At 34.8% G+C, this 27,876-nt stretch overlaps 1 protein-coding gene across 3 annotated transcripts in view; it reads left to right on the top strand.

Annotated features, from left to right (window-relative positions):
* The window catches only part of Eaf2 (ELL associated factor 2), a 42,539-nt gene extending 15,120 nt beyond the window's left edge, over positions 1 to 27,419 (top strand). For 2 of the 3 annotated variants that reach the window (XM_027936160.2, XM_071615295.1), the window contains exons 3-6: positions 8,298 to 8,434; positions 13,161 to 13,303; positions 22,440 to 22,700; positions 26,877 to 27,419. In XM_027936160.2, the coding sequence (XP_027791961.2) occupies positions 8,298 to 8,434; positions 13,161 to 13,303; positions 22,440 to 22,700; positions 26,877 to 26,923 (588 nt within the window). In that variant the 3' untranslated portion in view covers positions 26,924 to 27,419. The remainder of the gene's footprint in view (positions 1 to 8,297; positions 8,435 to 13,160; positions 13,304 to 22,439; positions 22,701 to 26,876) is intronic. The other variant, XM_071615294.1, reaches the window with a different exon arrangement.
* Positions 27,420 to 27,876: the final 457 nt, after the last annotated feature.

The following is a 27,876-nucleotide window of genomic DNA, read 5'->3' as shown; positions in this document are numbered from 1 at the left end:
GGATGCCTCATTCACAGTTCACAGCCTGTGATCAACTCTGCAGCATTCTGCCCAGCTCTAGAAAGTGTCAACATTGATGGACCAGCCCCAGGCTCCTGTGTCACACCTGTGGACACCAGTGCTGCCAAGCTGTATCTCACCCTGACCCTACACTCTGCCAAGAACAGCGCAACGCTGGATCCACACTGCTATGGGCTCCCTGTTGCTAAGGTAGACTTGTGGACCAAGATGGTTACCAGGTGATGCTAGCTGGAGAAGAAGTCCAGTGGACTGGAGCATGTCTTCCTCTGACGCTAGGGCTGTTCCACAGCCTTTAGAATATTGCCAGTATTAGGTTGCACCAGCCTAGCACTAAGTTCCAGGACAAAATCTGCTTGCTACCCTGTTCTTCCTCCCCTACATCCCCTGCACAGGGAATAGGTTTTACATCACTCTGTACTTCACAAGTTTGGGGTCATGTTGGTGAAAGCAGTCCCTTGTCCCTGATGGCTAAGCTGGTTTGTACTTGAGTCTCACAACCACAAGGACCTGCACAGCCTAGAGCCCCATCTGTGACCACTGATGTGCTGCCCAAGGTTGGGGGGATGAGTGGTTGAAACAGTCTGTTAGCCACCAAGACTTGTACTAAGCTGGGTCATACCCAAGTCTCAAAGTTGCAAGGGACTGTACAGTCTTAGGATGAGGGTACATGTGTCCCAGGTTCACTCCAAGGCTGGAAGCAATGTATCAAAAACTCAGAACTGCCCCAACAGCACGAAGGTCTTTGCCTACTGCTGAAGCCAATCTAGAGGCTCTGCCTCTGAGCTCTGGCTTACAAATGGGGACTTCAGTTTCTGCCTAGTACAAGGTCACACCATGGAGGAACCTGGCACTGGGCTCCAAGACAAAGCCCTGTGCTATCTTTTGTGCTCTGTTTTCTAGTGGATGGAGTCCTGCTCTTTGCTCTGTTGCTATAGGGTGGAATAGCAGTCGGGGAGGCAGTCAGCTACTTAGCCTAACATAGTTCCAGCAGCTCAGTCTGTGGATATTGTCCTGGAGGTGAGGATTGGGGGGGCTTTGCCTCGCACTGTGCTTCATCATAGCTGGTCTGTTAACTGAGTTTCAAGTTGAAGGCCTAGACTTAATTTTCTTTCCTCTCCCAATTAGGAGGTCTCTCTCTCTCTTCTCCGTACTGCACTCTTGAAGTTAAGGGATAGGGTGATATAAGCAACTCTTTCCTTCCTGATTTCAATATGTCTTTTCATTTTGTTTTATTGAAAGTAGGTGCATGGGGCTGGGGTTGTGGCTCAGTGGTAGAACACTTGCCTAGCATGTGTGAGGCACTGGGGGTTCGATCCTCAGCACCACATTTAAAAAAAAATGTATAAGATAAAGGCATTGTATCCATCTACAACTAAAAATAGAAATTAAAAAGAGCAGGTGTTTGGTTTCTCACCTGATTTCCTTAGCTTTTGTTAAAGTAGTTTTGTGTGTGAGTAGCTGTTCAACTTGGTGTGTCTATGGGGGAAAATCACCAGAAGATCTTACTGAGATATCATCTTACTTAGCCTCGTTATATTTTATTTATTTATTTGTGTTGGGGATTGAACTCAAGACCTTTCACGTGCTAAATAGGTGCTCTACCACTCAACTATTCCCTCAGCTCCTGATATATAATTGATTTTTATCATTTCTGTCATCTTAACTTCTTAATTCTTTATTAGTTTCACAAAGTATCTCTTTTTTCTTTTTTTTTCTCCCTTACTTTGGGACTATTATTATTCCTATCCCAGTATTCATAATCAGGCAAGTAATTCTGTTTTTATATGAAAACGAAGCTCCTCCACTATTTTTCCTCTTTTTCTCTATTTCTGCTAATTGATATTTTTTTGAATACTTTTATTGTCCCTTAGTAATAAGACTTTTTCCTTCCCCCTTCCACTGCCCTTCCCTTCTACCTTGGCTAAACACCCGTGTTTTGCCAACATAACAATACATTGCAGAATATCTTCATGTCAAGAGTATCTAGAGCTTACAGTTTACATTTTTATACAGTATAGTCTTATCATTTAAAGTTACATATATATAAATAACTCCTGTCAGGGACTGAGATTCTTCCACACACAGCTTGGAGATTCCCAAGCTTTCCTTTAAATCAGTGGAAGATTCTATGACCCACAACTCCATGATTCTTGATTCTGCATGCCAAAAGTGTTCCCTCTAAAAACTGGAACAAGACAGGGATGCCCTCTCTCACCACTCCTATTCAACATAGTCCTTGAAACATTAGCCAGAGCAATTATATGAAAGAAATTAAAGGATAGGAAAAGAAGAACTCAAACTATCATTATTTGCCACTGACATGATTCTATACTTAGAGGATCCAAAAAACTGCACCAGAAAACTTCTAGAATTAATAAATGAATTCAGCAAGGTAGCAGGATATAAAATCAATACCCATAAATCAAATGCATTTCTATATATCAGTGATAACCCCTCTGAAAGAGAAATTAGGAAAATTACCTCATTCACAATAGCCTCAAAAAATAAATAAAATACTTGGGAATCAATCTAACAAAAGTAGTGGAAGACCTATACAATGAAAACTACAGAACACTAAAGAAAGAAATTGAAGAAGACCTTAGGTGATGGAAAGGATTTCCCATGTTCTTAGATAGAAATAATTAATATCATCAAAATGGCCATACTACCAAAAGCATTATGCAGATTTAATGCTGTTCCTATTAAAATCCCAATGATATTCCTCATGAAAATAGAAAAAGCAATCATGAAATTCATTTGGAAAAATAAGAGACCCAGAACATCCAAAGCAATCCTTAGCAAGAAGAATGAAGCAGGAGGCACCGCAATACCAAACCTTAAACTATACTACAGAGCTATAGTAACAGAAACAGCATGGTATTGGCACCAAAATAGACATGTAGACCAATTTGATATAGAATGGAAGACACAGAGACAAACCCACATAAATAAAATTACCTCATATTAGACAAAGGCACTGAAAACATACATTGGTGTAAAGATAACCTCTTCAACAAATGGTCCTGGGAAAACTAGAAATCCATATGCAGCAAAATGAAATTAAACTCCTATCTCTCACCATGCACAAAACTCAACTCAAAGTGGATCCAGGACCTAGGAATTAAACCAGAGACCCTGCTCCTAATAGAAGACAAAGTAGGCCCAAATCTTCATCATGTTAGATTAGGTTCTGAATTCCTTAACCAGATTCCTAAAGCATAAGAAATAAAAATGAAGAATTAATAAATGGATGGATTCAAACTAAAAAGCTTCTCAGCAAAGGAGTGTAGGAGAACATCTTTACTACATGAACATCAGATAGAACACTAATTTCCAGGATATATAAAGAACTAAAAAAGCGTAACACCAAAAAAACCCAATCAATAATTGGGCTAAGGAATTGAACAGACACTTCTCAGAAGGTGATACACAATCAATCAACAAATACATGAAAAAAGTTTGATTTCTCTAGTAATTAGAGAAATGCAAATCAAAACTACTCTAAGATTTCATTTCACTCCGATAAAAATGGCAATTATCAAGAATACAACCAATAATAAGTGTTGGTAAGGATGTGGGGAAAAAGGCACACTCATACATTGTTGGTGGCACTGCAAATTGGTGCAGCCATTCTGGAAAGCAGTATGGAGATTCCTTAGAAAACTTAGAATGGCACCACCATTTGACCCAACTATCTCACTCCTTGGTCTATACTCAAAGGGCTTAAAATTAGCATACTATATCAATGTTTATAGCAGCTCAATTCACTATAGCTAAACTCTGGAACCAACTTAGATGCCCTTCAATAGATGAATGGATTAAGAAACTGTGGTATATATACACAATGGAATATTACTCAGCCTTGAAGAAGAATAAAATTATGACATTTGCCAGTAAATGGATGGAACTGGAGAATATCCTGCTAACGAAGTAAGCCAATCCCCAAAATCCAAAGGCCGAATGTTCTCTCTGATACGTGCATGCTGATTCATAATGGGCGGGGCGGGGGGGGGGGAGAGGGAAGAATGGAGGAACTTTGGGCAAAGGGTAGGAGGGAAGGAGTGGGGGTGTGGGGGCAGGAAAGATGGTGGAATGAGATGGATATCATTACCTTAAGTACATGTATGACTGCCAATATAGTGTGATGCTAAATCATGTACAACCAGAGGAATGAAAAGTTGTGCTCCATTTGTACAATGAATCAAAATGCATTCTGCTGTCATATATGCCTAATTCGAATAAACAAATAAATAAAAAGGAAAAAAAAAGCATTGTATGACCCACAATCCCATGACTCTGCATACCAACAAAACCCAAAACGACAAGGCCTACTGTTCAGGTGAGCTGATTTCTGAGATACCTTAAAGCTTCTTTCCTTTTGTCCTAGTGCAAAGCATTTGACTTTTAACAGTGCCAATCTCTTCAGCAATTGCATTCTCCTCAACTGGATCTTTAACTGCACTACTTTTCTGGCCAGACTGCAAATTTTCCATTTCTGGTTTGCTTTTTTTTGTTCCTGATTTTCACTGTAAATCAGGCTAACAGCAGCCTGTAATACCCATGCTATAGCCAGGATATTACTTTTGTTCCCTTAAAATTGGTGAACCACATCTCAAAATGCATCCCACATGTTCCCAGGGTATGGATAAAATGCATACAAATTCTTTACTGAGATTTAACAGTGATGGCTTGTAGTCCAGCTGCCAACAGAATCCTCATTTCCATATGCAACCTCACCAGTATCATCTTTACTGTCCACATTTCTGTCAGCATTCTGGTCTTCTGAGCCTCCACCAGAATCACCCATTATACTCCACTTAGAGCATTCTAGGACTTTTGTAGCTTGCTTCTTCAGACTTTTCCAAACTTCCCCTGTAAACCATTTTCAGGTATAATCACAGAAATGACCCCACTTCTTGGTACCATTTCCTATGTTAGCTCTCTGTTACAATAATAAATCTCTGAGATAGTTAACTTTTTTATAAAGAGAAAATTTTATTTTGGCTTACATTTTCAGAGGTTTTGATTCATGATCAAGTGAACCTATTGCTTTTAGGTCTTTGTTCTAAGGGTAGCACATCATGGTGGAAGTACATGGCAGAAAAAAAACAGTCACCTCATGGCTAGGAAGAGGTGGGACTGGAGTCCCATTGATTAGAAGACCTCCTATGAGATCACTCTTAAAGGTTCTACCATCACCTTCCAGAAGTGCCAGTCTAGGGAACAAGCCTTTAAACACACGGGCCTTTGTGGACATTCCAGATCTAAACTATAGCACACACAAATCAATTATATGTAGTTCTTTGTTTGTGAAGAGTGAGTGGCAAGTTGAGAATGTTGGAGAGGAGATAAGAAGACCATGAAGGACCCCATGTATAGGTTTATGGATTATGGTTTTTATCCTGAGTGCATAAGGTTTTTAAAGTACATAAATATTTTAACCATGGGAACAATATGATTAGATTTTCTTGTCAGCAAAGTAGGAAGTAAAATTAGAACAAGAGAGAAAGAACAGTAACTTAAATGAAGTAATGAATTAGGTTCCGAAATTGGATAATAGCAGTGAACATGGAAATAGTAGGAGGTATTCAATAGTTATTTAAAGATGGTCCAGATATTTCTTAGTTACCTGGTACTGTAAGGGAATGGGAAGAAATTAAGGCTTAAGGTTACGCTAGTGGTGTTCATTTCAATGAGGAAGAAAGTTGAGATTTGTAAAACTTGTTTAAACCATAGAAAGCAAATACAGAGATTATGAAAACTTGTGACCTAGGATGAGAAATTGTTCGTGGTGTTTGTATTTAACATTCATGTGCATTTGTAAAGGTCTTGGTACTTCTATAGGCACTGGAAACAATTTTTAAAATTAATGACCCAGTTCTTATTCTTCAGGAGCTCAATGTACAATAATATGTTGTAATTCTAAAATGTTTTCCATTATAGGTAATAATAAAACATCCTTAAGAAAAACATTGCACAAATCTCTTACTAACTGTAACTTGAGAATCTTTAGGTTGCTATTTTGATAGATATTACTCACTTGTTTTCAGCCAATATATGTGAAAAATTAACTTGCCAGCCAAGTGGACCCAGTTTGTTTTGTCATGATCATGCTTCTGAATTCAGCTAATTGCTCCATGCCTAACCCTTTTAGAGCCAGCCCAGATGTGTCTTCATCTGTGTGCTCTGATTCTTGATTTCCTTAGATCACTCTGGTCTTAGAGATCAAAACAAAGCCCTCATTTTAAAATCTTTGTCATTTTCACTCTACACTTTCCACAAGTTACTCATCTACCTCCTCTCCCTGCAGTTATGGCATTCTCAGTCACTAAACTTATTTCTTAACTTATTTCTTAAGTGGCCACTTAGTAAATTCTATTGATTGTATGCTTTAATAATGACAGGTCTTTAATCTTTGGAAATCATCTTTTCCTCACCTGATCTAATAGTACTATTTTATTTGATAAAATCATTATAATTAATGTTTTAAAAATGTAATACACTTTTATAAAGTTCAAAAATAAGATAGCTATATTCTACTTAGAGGTACAGATATGTGGAATAAAGCAAGAGAATGATAAACATAAAATTCCTTCAGTTTTACAGGTGGCATAACAAAAGATAGGGAGGAGCACAAAGGTAGATATAGATTACTGGTAATAGTCTAGGTTTCTTTAAATCTTTTATTTTTAAAGACAGAATAGTATAATGAACTTCCATGTACTTATCACTACTAATTATTCCCTTACCAATGTTTTCCCCCTGGCATATTTTAAAGCAGATCCTGGACATTATGCCATTACTTATTTTGATTTTTTAAATGCATCTCAACTGAGAAGACATTCTTATCTTTCCCTAAGTACTGTGATATTATCACACTTAACAATAATACTTGGTCTATATTCACGTTTTCATGATAACCTTGAAAATGTCCTTTTTTTTAAAGACACTTGTCTTTAAAATATCTTAACTAGAATCCAAGTAAGATTCACATTTTGGGGCTGTAGCTCACTGGCAGAGTGCTTGCCTAGCATGTGTGAGGCACTGGGTTCGATCCTTTGCACCACATTAAAAATAAACAAATAAAAAATAAAGCCGGCACAATGGTGCATTCCTGTAATCCCAGCAGCTCAGGAGGCTGAGGCAGAAGGATCGCAAGTTCAAAGCCAGCCTCAGCAAAAGTGAGGCACTAAGCAACCCAGTGAAACCCTGTCTGTAAATAAAACACAATATAGGACTGGGGTTGTGGCTCAGTGATCAAGTGCCCCTGTTCCCCCCACCCCTAAGGCATTCTGTCCATCTACACAACTACAAAAAATTTTTTAATTCCCATATTGATTTTTAAAAAATATTTATTTTTTAGTTTTAGGTGGACACAATATCTTTATTTTTTATTTTTATGTGGTGCCGAGAATTGAACCCAGTGCCTCATGTATGCTAGGTGAGTGTTCCACCACTTGAGCCACATCCCTAGCCCTACTTCCCATATTGATTTTCATATTGTATTTCTTACCTCTTTTATTCTATAAATGTCCCTTCTCCTTTTTATTCCAATGATTTATTGAGAAACTGGTTAGAATTACTCCCATCTAGTATTTTTTAACTTGTTTCTCTCTTTACCATATTTCTTATAAATGATAGGTATACAACTAAAGGCTTAATCAGTGTTATATTCTTTGAGCTTTGATAAGAGTTAGAGTTTTTGGAATTTTTGTTTGTTGAAAAAAGTATGTGTGATGATGTGCACTTTATCTTAAATTATATCATGAAGCACATAATATCTAGTTCTCACTCTTAAGGATGCTACAGTTAATCAGTGGGTTTAGTGTATAACAGTTATACTTTATAATGTTTATTTTCCTTAATCTGCATAGGGAAGTACCACTAAGAAAATACCAGATTTTAAAAATTAAATTTAGGAAGGAAGAAGAGGTATAGGAAATATAATTCAAGGCTTGTTTCCTTACATGTAAAATATATGTTTATAATAGATTCAATTCCTATTACCCATTATAGACCAGTGGAACAAATCTTTAGGGTTAGAGTAAGTACCTCTTCTTTTCCCTTTCCACAATGATAGCAGCTCTGAGAACTTAGCCTTTTTCACCATCTCTTTTTAAACCTTAATTTTTGGTTCCAGGTTAGTAAATTTTAAGTTTGTAAGTTGCTTAAAGTATAACATGGATTGAGAAATACAGTACCAGAAGAACTCAAAGTCCATCCCAACTGAATTTTTATTATAAATTTCAAGTAATGATAATTAACTTTTTAAACAGGGTTCAACTACACCAGTAACTGTTTTCAAAGGTTCAAAGAAACCTTACTTAAAAGAATGCATTTTGATTATTAACCATGATACTGGAGAATGTCGACTAGAGAAACTCAGCAGCAACATCACTGTAAAAAAAACAAGGTAGGTGGTTCAATTAAATAAATCATCTTATCAACATAGGAATTTCTAAGGAAATGTTCAGTTAAGTCAAAGTATTATATAAGGTTTTTTTGAGGTATTGAGAAATCTTTTAATATTTTTCTAATTTTTAAGTGGGTGGAGATCCTTGGTCAATTCTCACATTGCCCTGTAGATTTATATATAAGAGCTTGTTTTGCTTCTGAATGCTTTCTGTATGGGTGAGCATGCCTTTTATTCTTTTGTAGATGCTTTCATAGGATGGACTGGGAAGCAGTCATTATACATTAACAAAATAATTTTATTTCCATTAGTAAAAACTTATTGAGCACCTAGAATATGTAATACAGTAGAAAAAGGAAAGTTTGCTATATAAACACTAACCTCAGAACTTCAGCATTCAAATCAGATTAACAGACCATTTAATTTTTAAAATAAACAGGAAAATACAGCTATCTTAAATTTTGGAAATAAGTAGTGCATTATTTACCATGTAATTTAGGGATACCTGCTCTAAAAGCTGTACAAAGAGTATAGATTAAAAATAGCTCTAGGAAGGTAAAGGTTATAGTTGATTAGAGCATTCATGGAAGCCTTATTGATAATGTACCTTGAAAGGAGGTTAAGATCATAAGAATTACCTTGAGTGCTTGTTTATAAAAAAAAAAAAAAGGAATTTTTAGTGGGCTGGGGCTGTAGCTCAGTGGTAGAGCGCTTGCCTAGCATGTGTGAGGCACTGGGTTTGATCCTCAGCACCACTAGAAAAAGAAATAAATAAAATAAAGGTATTGTGTTCATCTACAATTAAAAATATTTTTTAAAAATAGAGGAGTGTTCAACATTGTAAAGGCTATCTGCGCTAAGCCTCAGGCCAACATCATTCTAAATGGAGAAAAACTGAAGGCATTCCCTCTAAAATCTGGAACAAGAGAGGGATGCCCTCTCTTACCACTTCTATTTAACAAAGTTTTTGAAACACTGGCCAGAGCAATTAGATGAAAGAAATTAAAGGAATACATATAGGAAAAGAAGAACTTAAATTAGCACTATTTGCTGACGATATTATTCTATACCTAGAAGACCCAAAAAACTCCACCAGGAAACTTCAAGAACTAGTAAATGAATTCTGCAAAGTAGCAGGATATAAAATCAACACCTAAAAATCAAAGGCATTCTTGTATATCAGTGACAAATCCTCTGAAGTGGAAATGAGGAAAACTACCCCATTCACAATATCCTCAAAAAAAAAAAAAAAAAAAAACTTGGGAATCAACAAAAGAAGTGAAAGATTTATACAGTGAAAACTACAGAACCCTAAAGAGAGAAATAGAAGATCTTAGAATATGGAAAGATCTACTTTGCTCATGGATAGGCAGAATTAATATTATTAAAATTACCATACTACCAAAAGCACTATACAGATTCAATGAAATTCCAATCAAAATCCCAGTGGCATTCCTCATAGAAATAGAAAAAGCAATTATGAAATTCATCTGGAAAATAAGAGACCCAGAATAGCTAAAGCAATTCTAAGCAGGAAGAGTGAAACAGGTGGTATTGCTATACCAGACCTTAAACTATACTACAGAGCAGTAGTAACAAAAACAGCATGGTAATGGCACCAAAACAGGCTGGTGGACCAATGGTACAGAATAGAGGACCCAGAGACTAACCCACAAATATACAACTATCTTACCTAAGCATGCACTGGAGAAAGGATAGCATCTTTAATAAATGGTGCTGGGAAAACTGGAAATCCATATGCAACAAAATGTAGTTGAATCTCTACCTCTCACCATGCACAAAAGTTAACTCAAAATGGATCAAGGATCTAGGAATTAAACCAAAAACTCTGCGTCTAATAGAAGAAAAAGTAGTCCCTAATCTTCATCATATGGGGCTAGGCCCCAGCTTCCTTAATAAGATGCCTATAGCAAATAATTAAAACCAAGAAGCAACAAATGGGAGGGATTCAAACTAAAAAGTTTTTTCTCAGCAAAAGAAATAATCTGTAAGGTGAACAGGGAGCCTACATCCTGGGAACAAATTTTTACCCCTCACACATCAGATAGAACTCTAATCTCTAGGATATATAAGGAGCTCAACAAGTTAAGCACCAAAAAAAACCCCAAATAATCCCATCAATAAATGGGCCAAGGACCTGAACAGACACTTCTCAGAAGAGGATATACAATCAATCAACAAATATACGAAAAAATGCTCATCATCTCTAGCAATCAGAGGAATGCAAATCAAAACTACTCTAAGATACTATCTCATCCCAGAAAGAATGGCAGCCATTATGAAGACAAACAACAACAAGTGTTGGTGAGGATGTAGGATGTACACTCCTGGTGGGATTGCAAATTAGTGCACCCAATTTGGAAAGCAGTATGGAGATTCCTTGGAAAGCTGGGAATGAAACCACCATTTGACCCAGCTATTCCTCTTCTCAGACTATACCCAAAGGATTTAAAAACAGCATACTATCCAGACACAGCCATATCAATGTTTATAGCAGCACAATTCACAATAGCCAAACTGTGGAGCTAACCTAGATGTCCTTCAGTAGATGAATGGATAAAAAAAAAAAGTGGCGTTTATACACAATGGAATATTATTCAGCACTAAAAAAGAATAAGATCATGGCATTTGCAGGGAAATGGATGGCATTAGAGCAGATTATGCTAAGTGAAGTTTGCCAAACCCAAAAAACCAAATGCCAGATGTTTTCTCTGATATAAGGGGGGGTGACTCAATGTGGGGTAGGGAGGGAGAGCATGGGAGTAAAATTACCTCTAGATAAGGAATAGGGGTGGGACAGAAAAGGAGGGAGAAAGGGAATAGCTAGGATGGTGGAAGGAGAGGGTCATCATTATACAAAATACATGTATGAAGATGTGAATTTGGTGTCAACATACCTTATATACAAACAGATATGATAAATGGTGGTATAAAGATGTATTAAGAATTATATGCAAAAAAAATAAGAGAGCTCATGTATAATGGCATAATTTGGTGTGAACATACTTTATATACAGAGTTACAAAAAACTGTGCTGTGAATGGATAATTATGAATGTAATACACTCCACTATCGTCATTTATGTAAGAAATAAATAAAAAAAGAAAAAAAATAGAGGAGTTTTAATCCAACCTTAGCTCAAAGAAGGAGTCTGGAGCCTAGTCTGGTGGCACACATCTATAATCCCAGTGTCTCAAGAGGCTGAGGCAGGAGAATAACAAGTTCAAGGCTAGCCTCAGCAATTTAGTGAGACCCTTGAACAATTTAGCAAGACCTTATCTCAAAATATTTTAAAACTATTGTGAATTGTGCTGCTATAAACATTGGATGTGGACCAGTGATGATGTTTAGAGGTAAAGCACCACTGAGCTCAACCACACACACACAAAAAAAAATGAAAAAGAAAACAAAAAACAGACTGGGTAGTTCTATTTATTAATATCTATTCACCTTCACCTATCCCTTCCAGCCTCTTTGATTCTTACTAGTAGGAAAGTTGGGAAAATATTAATTTATATTGATCAGAAAGAATACAAAGATATAAGCAAGATTTGAAGGCAGGATATTTTTTACTTTTTCAGAGCCAATGAATCAGACTTCCTGGAACAGAGCAGAATTTTTTCTTTGTACCTGTGTATAAGTATTGGAAAATAAGGTAGGGGTGATGTCAATAGTGAGTTAGAGGTAAGGTGGTAAAAGTAAGGTTGAGGTTAATTCCTTTACTATTAACTAAGAAATTAAGATTTTTTTTGATGTCAGTTGTTACATATTAAAATCTTTGTAATCAGTAACTGGCATATCTTAAGTTCTGTTTTGAAATCTTAATCCCATCAGGAGACTGAGTAAAATGAAATAATATGGGAAACAAAAATGTATAAACTAGGATTTTTGAGAGCAGGAATGAAGAAGAAAGTGAAGTGCTAAATACTTTGTAAAGGAAAAACTGACAAGATTTGATGACTGGGAATGTGAGAGGCAGAGGTCAAGCATAATTTTATTATGTACTCTTTTCTTAAAGAAAGAAAAGGAAAAAGGAAAGCATATGAATCTCCTTTACTAATATCTTTAAGTTACGAATGGAAAATGTAGAAATGAATATAGTTTTGTTGTTGTTGTTGTTATTGTTGTTTTGTTCCAGGGATTGATCTCAGGGACACTTGAATACTGAGCCACATCTCCTGTTTTGTATTTTATTTAGAGATAGGGTCTCACTGAGTTGCTTAGCCTCTCAGCCTCCTGCACCACTGGGATTACAGGCATGTGCCACCATGCTGGCATGATTTCGTTTTATAGCAATAGTAAATTTAGAACTTAGAGAATACTTTCAACCTGTTATAAACATATTTTTCTTTTATAATTTGTGAATGTCCTATGTGCAAAATTGAGCAGTGATTTTGTTTTTGTTCTAAATAGACCTGTGTGCATGCCACGCAAATGGCAAGCACTTGATAAATACTTGAGACATAATGAATTAAACTAATACTTTCATTCTTGAATATTATATTAAAGATTTCTGAGGAAAAGAAGTGCTCAAGTTTGGTAACTTCATTAAGTTGACATTATTACTATTATACCTGTTTTGGGGTTTTGCTGTGCTTAGAGATTGAACTCATAGCCTCCCACATAGTAGAGAAGCACTCCACCCACTGAGCGATATCCCCAGCTCTTATACACCTGTTTTGATCATTGATATTCTTAATTGCAGAGTTGAAGGAAGCAGTAAAATTCAGCATCGTATAGAACAGCATCAGCAAATGCAGAATTCAACAAGCATTCCCAATCTTGTAAAACATTCTCCATCTGAAGATAAGATGTCCCCAACATCTCTAATGGATGATATTGAAAGAGGTAAAATTTAAATATACATAGTTTCCCTTTATATGATATAATTAAGAAATATTAAGTAAAAATTTTCATTTAAATTAACAGTGGGACTAACTATAAGCCTTTTATGAGAGCAAAGTATTTTTTGTAATTATGCATTTTTCTGGGGCAAATATGTAGCTTATGATCTAGGATAGTATATACATTAGACTATGTACATTTAAAAGAATTTGTATCTTTTTATTATTATTTAGGGCAAAAAGAATGGCTGTTTATATGTGTGTAACTATAGTTTTCTTCTTTTTTGGCAGCTGTGATGATTCATATTCAATTATTTACAGCATCTTCTTGTCAAGGTTCTTTATGTATAGCCAGGCTGTAGATGTCTAAGATGCCACCAGATCAACAGGGAAATGAGGAGATGTAGTAAACAGAAGCAGCAGGCAAGTTTTCTGAATTGCTGTGTACTTCTCAGTAGGAAGGCATTTGTAGGAAGATATAGTCCTTTTGGAAGTAAGAGAATTTAAACCTCCTTTTTTCCAAGCTTCGGTGAGAATGTTGATGTTACAGTAATTGTGGCAACAGTGAGACCCCAGCCACCAAAGTATATTTGCTTCTACAGTTTACCTTCATAATTTATGTGTAGCTGTCCAATTCTAATTCCCTTTTCTAAGTCCAGTACAGTATTAATTCCCTAATGGATTAGTAGCCCTAAACTAATAGATGTAAAGAAATAATCCTTGTTGTTACAAAAGATCTTTGTTTTATTTTTATATCATGAGTGCTTCCAAAATGGATTTGCATCATGGTGTCATTCTATACATGTATACAGTACAAAACTGGAATAGAAAATCAGTAGATTGAAGAGAACATTAAAACAAACTTGCTAATTATTAAGATATTAAATTTAGCTCTGAGCTTCTTGGCTATCAAGACAAAAATGAAGACACAAATAGCTTATTTTACATTACATGAGACCAGTTCCAAAGAATCATACTCTTTCTTGCTACTAAATCCTAAAAGGAATTTATTGTATGGAACTATTCTAGAAAGCATTAAACTACATAATGTCCTCAACAGTAATTTCCCAATACAAGTGGTTCCTTCATGTGGCACTTTTGTAGCAAAGACCTTATGTATTGATTGCAGCATAACTCGGGGAAAAGAGTTGTAGAGGTTGACATAGTTTTCTTGTTCTGATTTTATGTGAGAATGAGCACCATTTACCTTGAGATATTTGTATAGCATGTTCCTTAGACTGTATCCTATTAAATATACTCTTGACCTTTCTGTGCAACTGAGTATTGCTATGATGGTTGAACCGTCCTCTCAAATTTATGTCTAGTAGTTGTACTAGGATTTTGTTCCCTAATTTTTGCTCTCATGTCTCTAAGTTATATGGAATTTGAGCTTAAAAAACAAGATAGGGCCCAGGATTCCCTTCCTCCATCCAGAGACCACACAGCTAGGGGTACCAGCAAAGAGAATAATGCCACAGTGAGTGGTTGCAGTTCTGGAAGTGCTCTCCTATTCCTGACTTAAGGTTCCCTGCCACATCAGAGACTCTCTATGACCAAAAAGCATATTTAAGTGGAATCCCACTATGACAGACACTCAGCCTGGGAATATTGTTATTCCTTCTCTACCTCCCAAACCCTGTCTTTGCCCCTCATATTCCTCTCTCCTATGGAAAGACATATTGAGACTGTGTGGCGTTGACAAGAGTGATTCTACCATAACTAGCACCTCACTGTGAATCACTTTCTGTTCTCTTTCCAAATCCATTTTGGAAGCACTCATGATATATAAGCAGGAGAGCCAACCACCAAAAAGGGAAAAAAAAAGAATTTACCTGGTTCAGGAAACAGTCTTCATTCTGTCAGGCCAAACTCCCTTTCCCCATTGCCTGATAAAGTTTCTTCTTCCCTTCAAGTTCTTCATCAGGGACCAGTGGGAACTCTAGCTGTGGGAAAATTATTAAACAACATCTCTAAAATATAGGCAAGGATCTGCATGCTAAACCTAAATAGGGTGACTACCTATTAAAATAAAGGGTTTAAATAGATCTTCTCTAACATAATCACCAAAATAGAAAATTATCTCTCATAAATCAGGAAAATCAGTAATTGAATAAGAGAGTTAACAAAAATCAACACCAAAATGTATTGGATGTTACAGTTATCTGATAATGATCTTAGAACGGCGGTCACAAATACAGCCTAATTACACATTCTCTTGAAGCAGATGAAAAAATAGTCATGTAAAATAAATAGAAGTATTTAACAAGATTCAAATGAAAATTATAGAATTAACAATACAATCACAACAATAACAATAAAAATTTCACTAGATAGGCACAATTACTAGAGAGTGAATAAAATCAGTGAACTTAAGGATTTATAGAATTTACACAAAATTATAACAAATAGATTGAAACAAAATGAGCAGAGCCCCAAGGATCTGTGAAAGAATGATAAAATGGTACTGGAGTCTCAGAGGAGACAGAGAGTAGGACTAGAAAAGTTTTCAAAGAAATAATGCCTGTAAACTGCTCATGGAAAACATAATCCATAGATGCAGGAAGCTGAACAAACCCTAAATAGAATAAACTAAAAAAATACATGCAAGAAACATCATAATTAAACCTATGGAAAATAAAGACAAAGGGAAAAGTTCTGAAAGCAAGAGTGAGATAACACATTATCTGTAAAAGAACACCATACAAATATCAGATTTCCCAACAAATCCAGATGATCAAAAGAAAATGACATAATATTTTTCAAGTGCAAAAAGAAAAGAAATGTCAACCATGAGTTTTTTCTACCAAAATGCTTCTTTATTGGTAAAGGGTAAATAGCCTTCCTCAAAAAGGAAAACTGAAAGAATTTGCTGCTAGGAGACTACTGTTAAATATTGATCAGAGAAAGTTTTTCAAGCAGAAAAGAATTGATTAAAAAAGGAATCAGGAAGGGAAAAAGAACAATAGAAAGATAAAGTGCAGTAGATTATGGTTTCCACATGATTTCTAAATTATATATGACAATTAAAATAAAAATTATAATAGCTTCTGTTACTTATAACAATGATATTTAAGAGGGGAAAAAAGGGGGACCTAAAATGGACGTGATGTTTCCACATTTTACTCAAAATGGTAAAACATTGGCAGGACATGTATGTATAATGGAAACCAAACCAATTGCTAAGAAAAAAATATACAGTGACATCTTCTAAAACTCTATAAATAAATTAATATGGAAATAAAATAAATTCTAAAATAATTCAAGTAACCCATAGAAGTGGAAGACACACAGAGGAATGAAATACAGAAGAAATACAAATAATAAATAATAAAATGACACATTTAAGCCTTGACATATCAATAATTACTTGAAATATGAATAAGTAAGCCAGTTGAAAAGAAAAAATTGGCAGCCTATAAAAAACATACAGCTGTGTGCTTTTTAAAGAGAAAAAATGGAATAAGTAGTTTGAAAGTAAAAGAATGAAAAAATATACCATGTAAACATTAATTTTAAGAAGTGTATGTAGACAAGAGCAAAACAAATTACTACAAATAAGTATATTAATAACAATTAAAAAATTAATCCACTAAAAAGAGAAATGTGTTTTATATCCAACAAAAGAACTGTAAAATTATGAGGTAGAAACTGATAGAGTTAGGGCTGTGGCTGTAGCTCATTGGCAGAGCACTTGCCTAGCATGGTGAGGCACTGTGTTTGATCCTTAGCACCACATAAGAGTAAACAAATAAAATAAAGGCATTCTGTCCATCAAAAACATAACTGATAGAGTTGAAAGGAGAAATATAAAAATTCAGTTATGCTTGAGTTACGTCTTCACTCTACTATCAGCAACTGTCAATAATAGAACTACTAGATAAGAAATCAATAAAGATATATAGAAAATATGAACAACACAATCAACCTACAGGATCTGACTAACACACATACATATATATACAACAGTATGCACAACAACAGAATGCACCTTTTTTTTCACGTGCCCATTAAGTGTTCACCAAGATATTTCATATCCTGAGTCATAAAACAAACCTCAATACATTTATGAAAAACAAAATCATACACACTGTGTCCCTTGACTATGAGGGAATTAAACTAAAAATCAATAACACACAATAGGAAAAATGTCTATGAACATTTGGAAATTAGCATACTTCTAAATGATTTATGAATTAAAGAAGAAGAATAAAAGTTCAGAAATATTTATAGCTAAATGTATAAATACAGCATGCCAAAATATGTGGGATACAGTATAGCAGTGCTGAGGGAGGAATTTGTGGCACCAAATGCTTACATTAGAAAAGAATAAAGGTGTTATGATAATTTGAGTTCCTACCTCAAGAAAACTAGAATAGGAGAAGTAGTTAAACCCAAAGAAGCATAAAGAAGCAAATAATAAAAATGATAAGTGAAAATCAATGAAATTAACAACCTAAAAATTATAGAAAAAAATCAGTGAGATAAGAGCAGCTCATCAAAAAATTAATGCTGTTGATAAATCTCTAATAAGAGATAAAATAAAAACAAAACGCAATTTACTAACCTCAGAAATACAATATATATTTCTATAACCAGTAATGAGTTCATTACAGAATGCAATAGCTATTCAAAGGGTTATAAAGGAATATTAAAACTTTATACTCAGAAATATAACAATTTAGAAGAAATAGACCAATTTCTAAAAAGTTAAAAACTGCAAAACTCAGCCAAGATGAAGTAGACAATCTACTCCTATAAATACTTGTTATGATTTGGATATAAGGTGACCCCCAAAAGCTCATAGGTTTTCGTGTAGCAACATTTAGAGGTGAAAGGATGAGTTTATGAGAGCTGCCACCTAACTAATCGGTGGACTAATCCATTTGACAGATTAATAATTTGAATGGATTACTAAGTGGTAACAGTAGGCAGAAGGTATTTGGTTAGAGGAAGTAGGTCACTGGGGACATGCTCTTGGGAATTATGTGTCTTCTCCCTGGCTTTACACAACTCTTTTCTTTCTCCTTCCTGGCTGCCATGAGCTGAGCAGCTTTCCTCTACTACATCCTTCTACCATGATGTTCTGTGTCACCTCAGGCCCAGAACAGTGGATTGAGCAGACCATGAACTCAACCTCTGAAACTGTGAGCCCCAAATAAATGTTTCCCCTCTAAGTTGTTCTTAACAGGTATTATGGTCACAGAAACGTAAAGCTGATTAATACAGCATTAAAGAACTTGTATTAGCAATTAAAAAGCATCCCCAAAATAAAAATGCTCAACCTCATAAAATTAGTTTATTTATGTTTCCTCTTATGTTAGCTTTCCATTATTGTAACAAATACCTAGGATAATCAACTTATAAAATCAAAAGGTTTATTTTGGCTCACAGTGTAAAAACTTTTAATCCACGATCGGGTAGGTCCATGCTTTTAGGCCTCTGATTGGGGTGTCAGATGGTAATGGCAAGGAGTGCATGGCAGAGCAAACAGTTTACCCCAGTGATCGGAAGACCTCCAACTAGGCCCTGCCTCATAAAGCTTCCCTACCTCAAAATGCTGCCATCGGTAGGCTGGGGCTAGAGCTCGGTGCCAGAGCACTTGCCTAGCATGCATGAGGCACTGGGGTTGATCCTCAGCACCACACAAAAATAAACAAATAAAATAAAGGCATCTGTCCATCTACAACTACAAATTTTATTTTTTTAAATGCCGCCATGGATTCTCAATAAAATTCTGGCAAATCAAATACAAAAACATATAAAAAAGATTGTGCACCATGATCAAGTGAGATTCATCCCAGGGATGCAAGGTTGGTTCAACATATGGAAATCAGTAAATGTAATTCATCACCATCAGTAGACTTAAAGATAAGAATTATATGATCATCTCAATAGATGCAGAAAAAGCATTTGACAAAATACAGCACACCTTTATGTTCAAAACACTAGAAAAACTTGGTATAACAGGAACATATCTCAACATCATAAAAGCTATCTATGCTAAGCCTCAGGCCAACATTATTCTAAATGGAGAAAAACTGAAGGCATTCCCTCTAAAAACTGGAACAAGACAGGGATGCCCTCTTTCATCACTTCTATTTAACAAAGTTCTTGAAACACTGGCCAGAGCAATTAGACAGACGAAAGAAATTAAAGGGATACATATAGGAAAAGAAGAACTCAAGTTGGCATTATTTGCTGATTATATGATTCTATTCCTGGAAGACTCTAAAAGTTCCACCAGAAAACTCCTAGAACTAGTAAATGAATTCAGCAAAGTAGCAGGATATAAAATCAACACCTATAAATCAAAGGCATTCTTGTATATCAGTGACAAATCCTCAGAAAGGGAAATGAGGAAAACTACCCATTCTTAATAGCCTAAAAAATAAAATAAAATACTTGGGAATCAACGAAAGAGATCTATATAATGAAAATTACAGAACCCTAAAGAAAGAAATCAAAGAAGATCTTAGAAGATGGAAATATCTACCTTGCTCTTGGATAGGCAGAATTAATATTATCAAAATGACCATACTTCCAAAAGCACTATATAGATTTAATGCAATTCCAATCAAAATTCCAATGACATTCCTCATAGAAATAGAAAAAGCAATCATGAAATTCATCTGGAAAAATGAGAGACCCAGAATACTTAAAGCAATCCTTAGCAGAAGAATGAAGCAGGTGGCATCACTATACCAGACCTTAAACTATACTACAGAGCAATAGTAACAAAAACAGCATGTATTGGCACCAAAACAGACTGGCTAGACCAATGGTACAGAATAGAGGACACAGAGACTAACCCACAAAACTACAATTATATTATACAAAGGTGCCAAGAACATGCATTGGAGAAAAGATAGCCTCTTCAACAATGGTAGACATTTGTTGGGAAAACTGGAAATCTATATGCAACAAAATGAAATTAAACCCCTATCTCTCACCAAGCACAAAACTCAACTCAAAATGGATCAAGGACTTAGGAATACAACCAGAGACCCTGTGTCTAATAGAAGAAAAAGTAGGCACTAATCTCCATCATGTGGAATTAGGCCCCAGCTTCCTTAATAAGACTTCTTTGGTACAAGAATGAAAATCAAGAATCAATAAATCGGATGGACTCAAACTAAGCTTCTTAGCCAAAGAAACAATCTGTGAGGTGAATAGAGAGCCTACATCTTGGGAGCAAATTTTTATCCCTCACACATCAGATAAAGCACTAATCACTAGGGTATATATAGAACTCAAAAAGCTAAACACACACACACACACAAAAAAAACACCCAATCAATATATGGGCCAAGGACCTGAAGAGACACTTATCAGAGATGATGTACCATCAGTCAACAAATACATGAAAAAATGTTCATCACTAGCAATTAGAGAAATGCAAATCAAAACCACTCTGATTTCATCTCACTCCAGTCAGAATGGCAAGTATAATGAAGACAACAATAATTGGGGGAAAAGGTACACTCATACACTGCTTGTGGGACTGCAAATTGGTGCAGCCAATATGGAAAGCAGTATGGAGATTTCTTGGAAAACTTGGAATGGAACCACTATTTGACCCAGCTATCCCTCTCCTTGGTCTATACCCAAAGGACTTAAAAACAGCATACTACAGGGACACAGCCACATCAATGTTTGTAGCAGCACAATTCACAATAGCTAAACTGTGGAACCAACCTAGATGCACTTCAATAGATGAATGTATAAAAAAAAATGTAGCATATATACACAATGGATATTACTCAGCAATAAAAGAGAATAAAATCATGGTATTTGCAGGTAAATGGATAGAGTTAGAGAAGATAATGCTAAGTAAAGTTAGCCAATCCCAAAAATCCAAATGCCAAATATTTTCTTTGATATAAGGAGGCTGATTTATAGTGGGATAGGGAGCGGGAGCATGGGAGGAATAGACTAACTCTAGGTAGGGCAGAGAGATTGAAGGGAAAGGAGGGGGCATAGAGTAATTAATGATGGTGGAATGTGATGATCATTACTATCCAAAGTACATGTATGAAGACATGAATTGGTGTGAATATACTTTGTATACAACCAGAGATATGAAAATTTGTGCTCTATATATGTAATATGGATTGTAATGCATTCTGCTGTCATAAATAAATAAATAAATAAATTTACATAAAATAATGCTGCCTCAGGTGCAGAACCAGGCCCTTAATCATATGACCAAAATTTTTGACAAGAACAACTTTGAAGACATAAAGTTTGAGGCTGATAGTTTCAGAAGTTCAGTCCATGATCGGCCAACTCCATGACTTTGGGCCTGAGATGAAACAGAACTTCATGGTGGATGGATGAAGTAGAGGAGAGCCACTCAGCTCTCCTCACTTTCTGCTCAAGAGAAGTCAATGCATAGATTCACAAAAATAATTATAGAAAAATTTTCATAACAGCTTCATTCATAATGCTAAAAACTGGAAAAAAACACATCCATTTATAGAAAAGAATAACTTATTTATATAAAGGAATATTATAACAATAGAGAAGAATGAGGAAATTCATTGGCATGTATCACATTGCATTATATATAAGAGAATAAGAAAAAAAATGGAAGATAATTTCTGCCAAAATAGGTATTAATTTTTATAGTCTTAATTTTCACATTATTTTAGTTACCTGAATATTTAAATACAGTGGTATAAATAAATGTAGAATTTAGATATAGTCATTGTATATGTCTTTAAATTCTCATAATTGCCTGAAGTATGGCAATCATAGAAGAGGTTTTTTTTTTTTTTTAATGCATCCTTTATTTATTTATTTAATTATTTGTATTTACTTATTTTTTTTTTTGGTCAGGGGTTGAACTTAATCACTAAGCCACATCTCCAGCCCTTTTTAATATTTTCTTTAGGAACAGGTCTCACTGAGTTGCTTGGGGTCTTGCTAAGTTGCTGAGGCTAGCTTTGAACTTGTCCTCTTGCTTCAGTCTCCCAAGCCTCTGGGATTACAGGTGGGTGCCACTGTGGCCAGCTTTAGATGATGTATGTTTGGCTTTATTGATTCATCATCAATGGTTTCTCAGAAACCAGTACATTCTAATCTTATTATATTCAGTATTATTTGTTTAACCTATTTATTTATTTCTTTTTTATTTTCAGAACTGAAAGCAGAAGCTAGTCTAATGGACCAGATGAGCAGTTGTGAGAGTTCATCAGATTCTGAAAGTTCTTCATCTTCAAGTAGTGAGAATAGTTCTAATGACTCAGAAGATGAAAGAGGCAAAACCTCTCCTTCTGATCCAGGGAAATATATCTCAGGACATCCTACCATGTCTGCCATACCACAGTACAGAACTTCTGATGTAGATACTAGTCATAATAGATTTCATGACAACAGTGGCCTTCTAATGAATACTTTACGTAAGTATATGTAAACATGAGCAATTAGAAAAGTAGGAATTCACGGTGGAGCCATATGGATTGTGATCTAAGTTTTAGGTAAAAAGGAAGACTTCTATTTTATGTATTCAACACTTTAACCATGACCTTCTTATTGAATTATTGAATTATTCATTTTCTTTTGACTCTGTAATATAATGCTTTCTTGATTTTTATACCCTCTAGATACTTTTCTTTCTCCTTTGCAGGTTTATAAACTTCTATTCAGTCATTTTAATTGGAGTTCCTCAAGGCTTACTCCAGAGTAATTTTTTCTTTTTATTCTGTCCTCTTTCCCTAGATAATCTCTTTCTTGTTTCTGTTTTAGTCAATACCTACATGCAGGTAACTTGCAAATTTTCATCTCTAACCCAGACCTCTGAGGTCTAGACACATGTTCTAGCATCTCCTAGTGAAAGGCAATCCAAACTCAATTTGTCCCAACCCACTTCATATCCTTGGCTCACCTTGTTTCCTCTTAGTGAAAGGGAGCATTCATCTAATTATGCAGAACAGAAGCCTGATTACATTCAAGGGTTGAGTTTCTGGGTCTCTTTACAGTGTAGCTAATCCTTCACCAAGTCCTTTTGAACTTGCCTCACAAATATTTTTCAAATTTATCTACTTCTCTTCCATCTCTGCCACTACCATTCTAGTTCAACTTTCATTTTTTTCTTGCTTTAACTACTATAATTATTTCTTAACTGATTCACCCCTTACCTACGCAAAGCCATTTTTAATCCATTATATACATTATAGCTATATTGATCTTTTCACAACTTAAATACAATTTAAACTGCTTTAAACTTTTCAATAACATGATTTCTTTGAAAATAGAGACAGAATATTTTAACATAATGGTTTTATTTCTTTCTTTTCTTGCCTTCTTTTTATTACTGTACTCAAATACTTTTACTCCTCTCAGTGCCCCTATAAATGCTTTTCATACAACCAGTAACCTTTCTTCTTTTCATGTGGTTTAAATGTTCTTCTTTAGATTACAGTTCAATGTTTACTTTCTCAAAAAAGTCTTCCATCCTCTTCTGATAGTCTGATAATATTTTGTATAACTCCATAAGATATCAGATACATCTTTTTTAAAATATTTTTTTAGTTGTTGATAGACCTTTATTTTATTTATTTATATGTGGTGCTGAGAATTCAACCCAGTGCCTCACACATGCCAGGCAAGTGCCCTATCACTGAGCCAAAGCCCAGATATATTTTTTTATAACAGTTGTAACAATTGTAAATTAACATTTATTTGTGTGATTGTCTTTCTCTGGAGTAGAATCTCCATAATGACAGGGATCTTGTTTTGTTTTGCTCATCATAGAATACTAGCACCTAGCATAGTATTTGATACATAGTATATGCTCAGTAAATATTTTTTAATCAAGGCATGCAGGTTGGTATTCCCTGGGGAAAGGAACTTTCTATTTATTTAAAACTGAACTGACTGCTAATTCTGATGAAAAAAGGTAAGCATCTTGAAAAAATTAACTAGCCCAATAACTGAACTAACGAAGGGAGGAACCAAGACTGAGTGGTAGAGAGAGTAAACTTTGAGTTAATTGGGGACCAGAAAAGATATTTTGAACCTCCAGTTACTCAGTATTATTCCTGACTTGTGAGTTAAAATTGGACCATTCAATTTAAGTGGCTAAGGGAGCACTGAGAAAACTCAGGTTGGTTGGACTGAATGAGAAGCTGAGTAGACATTAGGAAATTTTTCTGAGAAATTACTGGGTCCTAGAGGAGCTGAGTGCTCAATCAGAATATATGTATTATATTCCTGTTTATCACTTACTAATTATTTAATCAATAATAATTCATTTAACTTTTCTGAAGCTTCAGTTTCCTCCTCGGAAATGAAGGTCACATTGTCTTATAGAATTTTGGAGTTCAGGAGAGTTTATCTCTTAGAAATTTTTTTAAAAACTGTAGGATAGTTTTCTCGTACTGCATGGCACAGTGAATTTATATTTTATTATTTTATTTTTTAAATATTTATTTTTTTGTTTTAGGTGGACACAATATCTTTATTTTATTTTTATGTGGTGCTGAGGAACGAACTCAGTGCCTCGCGCATGCCAGGCCAGCATGCTACCACTTGAGCCACATCCCCAGCCCCTAATTTATATTTTAAAAATTGTCTTTGTGCCAAATACTGTAACAATGGATAGAATATTAAAAGATAAAAGCCAGGCATGACCAGGATCAAACATAAAATAAACATGCCCATAGACAGGAACTAGAATACAAACATAAAACTGCAGGCTTGGTCAGGCTGAAGCCCTACTCATTGGCTCCTGAGTTTAAAAGGAGTTGGTAATGGTAAGGAGCTTCAGGGAAGGATTAAAAGTGCTTGGAATGATTTAGGGAACCTGAGTCTTGCTTATATTTGAAGTTACAGTATTTTGGAGAGGATGAGAGGATGCAAGGTATTGGTACAGGTGGGGATACTCTTTGGTTAGTAAACGAGCAAACATAATTCTAAAACATAAGAAAAAATCTAATGCTTAGAAAGCTAACAAAATTAACAATTGGAACATGAATTCTTTGCAAATGAAAATTTGTTATAGAACAGTTTAAGACAAAGACATTTAAAGAAGTATGCTAAAAATGTTCAAAAGATGCACAAAGATATAACTTTAAAAGCCATATTATTCAACAAAGTCAAGCAGAAATGAATCAAAATTCAATAGATTGTTTAAAAGATTCAAAGACTGGGGATATATCTCAGTAGTAGAGCATTATCACCAGCACCACAAAAAAGTAAAAACAGAAAGGTTGGTCATTGAAATTTTTTAAAAAATCAATAAATGAGAAAAACTGTAGACTGGACACAGTTAAAGAATGAATTATTGAAATAGAAGATAAGATTAAGGAACTATCCCAGAACACGATACAAGATAGAAATATACAGTGAGAGAGCAGTTTAGAGATAAGGAAGATAACAGAAAGTTAAACACTGTGCAATGGGAATTCCAGAAAGAATGAAAAGAATAGAATGAAAACTCAATTCTGAGAATTTTCCAAAATTGAAGGAAGTTATGAATCTATTTCAGCTAATAAGCCGGAAAATACGAATAAATATAGAACCCAACGCAATAGTAAATCCACAGTAGTAAACATCAAGGATGAAAGGACAAGCTCCAGACACTTCAAAGCTATTTTTTCTTATGTGAGAAACTGCAATAGACTCAACTCCTCTCCCTCCCTCTGTGTTTCTTCCTCTCCATTGTAGTGTGTTCATGGATGTACAGCTCTCATTCATCATCTGCCTGCTTAAAATTTTCACATGAATCCTCATTATGTTTCAAACAAAATTCAAAGTTTTTACCTTGACCTTCTGGATATCTTTCTGACCTCATTTCCCACCATTCTCTTCCTCATTCATTCCACTCTAGCCACAGTGACTTCTTGCAAGTCAAAGAACACAACAAGCATACTCCCTCCTTGGGACTTTTCTGCTTGCTGTTCCCTTAGTTTGGACATCTGCATCTCCCCACCCTCATATTTTATGACTTTCTCTCTAAATTAATATTTTCTAGCTACCCTGTCTAAAACACCTTCCACCACTATCTCCATACTCATCTTTATTTTTTCATAGCATTATTCATACTGGCCATTATGTTACATGTTTGTTCATTTGTTTACTGTCTGTCCTCCACTGAAATGTAAGCCCCATGACTAAATCAAAGATGAGTTACAAAAATAATCAATGATGACATATTCTTGAAATGTATTCTTTAATGACTTTGCATTTTAAGTAAAAAATTATATAACATTTTTTTAACTCTCCAAAATGATGATCTGATCTAAACCACATGTAATAAGTCAGTGGTATTAAAAAAGAAAAGTAATGTTGGTATGTGAAAGAAGACTAAAGCAGATGCCAGTGGTGCTAAAGCTATGACAAAAGTTTGATGGTAATACTTTTTTCTTTTTAGGCAATATTACTTGAGTTATTTACAAGATAAATAATATGATTATAAATGACAAAAAAGCTATCTAAATAGAATCACTTGTGGTGTTACATTTTGCATAATATTTATGTTATGAAAAATAAGTAAATATTCATATTTAATTAATTACTACTAATTAATTTAAATATTTAGTTACTAAAATTTTGTTATTTCTCTTTCATTTTAGGAAATGATTTGCAGCTGAGTGAATCAGAAAGTGACAGTGATGACTAAGGAAATTTTTAGCTATAAATATAACATTTTTAAGGCATGTGATAATTTATTTTGTATTAAGAATAAAAACTAGTGTAATAGGAAAATATGCCTTAACTTTTTATGATAAAGGAAATTAAATTCAATTCATAATTTTTAACTTTTTATTGAATACTAGCATTTTCATGTGTTGTCTTTGTTTAAAGAAAATTTTTATAAAGTTTGATAAATGAGGAAACAGAGTCAGAGGTTGTTAACTTGCCCAGGTGTTATTAGTTAACAAGTTGGAATTCAAGATTTCTAGAGTCTTAAGGGAGGGGATATAACTCAGTTGGTAGAGTGCTGGTCTTGCATGCACAAAGCCCTGGGTTCAATCCCTAGCACTATCAAAAAAAAAAAAAAAAAAAAGATTTCTAGAGTCTTAAGTTCAATGTACTATTTTTTTCTCACTGCTGTCTCCAATTGTGAAATTAATGATTTATAATGAATTTAATAAATTTCTATGGTTTAAATTTTATATCTGAGCCTTTCCTGTCTGATATTCCTTAAATTTGGGGTGAAAATAATTGGATTCTTGAGATGGACATCCAGAAACAGGAAGCATTCAGAACCCAAATAGACAGTATCAAAAAAGAACCTCTCCATGACACATTATGATTGAAATGCCTGACATACAGAACAAGGGTAAAAATTTTAAAAGCTTCAAGAGAAAAAGGTCACATTTAGAGTCAAGCCAATCAGAATTACTTCCAATGTATCAGCACAAATTCCAAAATCCAGGAGGGCTTGAAATGATGTGTTCTAAGTCCTGAAGGAAAATAACCATCATCCAATATTGCTATGTCCAGCAAAGATATCTTTCAGAATCTAAGAAATAAAAACCCTCCAAGATAAGCAGAAACTAAAAGAATTCCTGACTATTAATTTCACACTATAGAAAATACTTACAGAAGTATTCTACACAGGAGAAATCA

This window comes from Marmota flaviventris, chromosome 8, assembly GCF_047511675.1.
Source record: "Marmota flaviventris isolate mMarFla1 chromosome 8, mMarFla1.hap1, whole genome shotgun sequence".
Classification (NCBI taxonomy): Eukaryota; Metazoa; Chordata; class Mammalia; order Rodentia; family Sciuridae; genus Marmota; species Marmota flaviventris.
The sequence above is the reverse complement of the archived record's forward strand: the minus strand, read 5'-3'. Positions and strand labels throughout refer to the sequence as shown.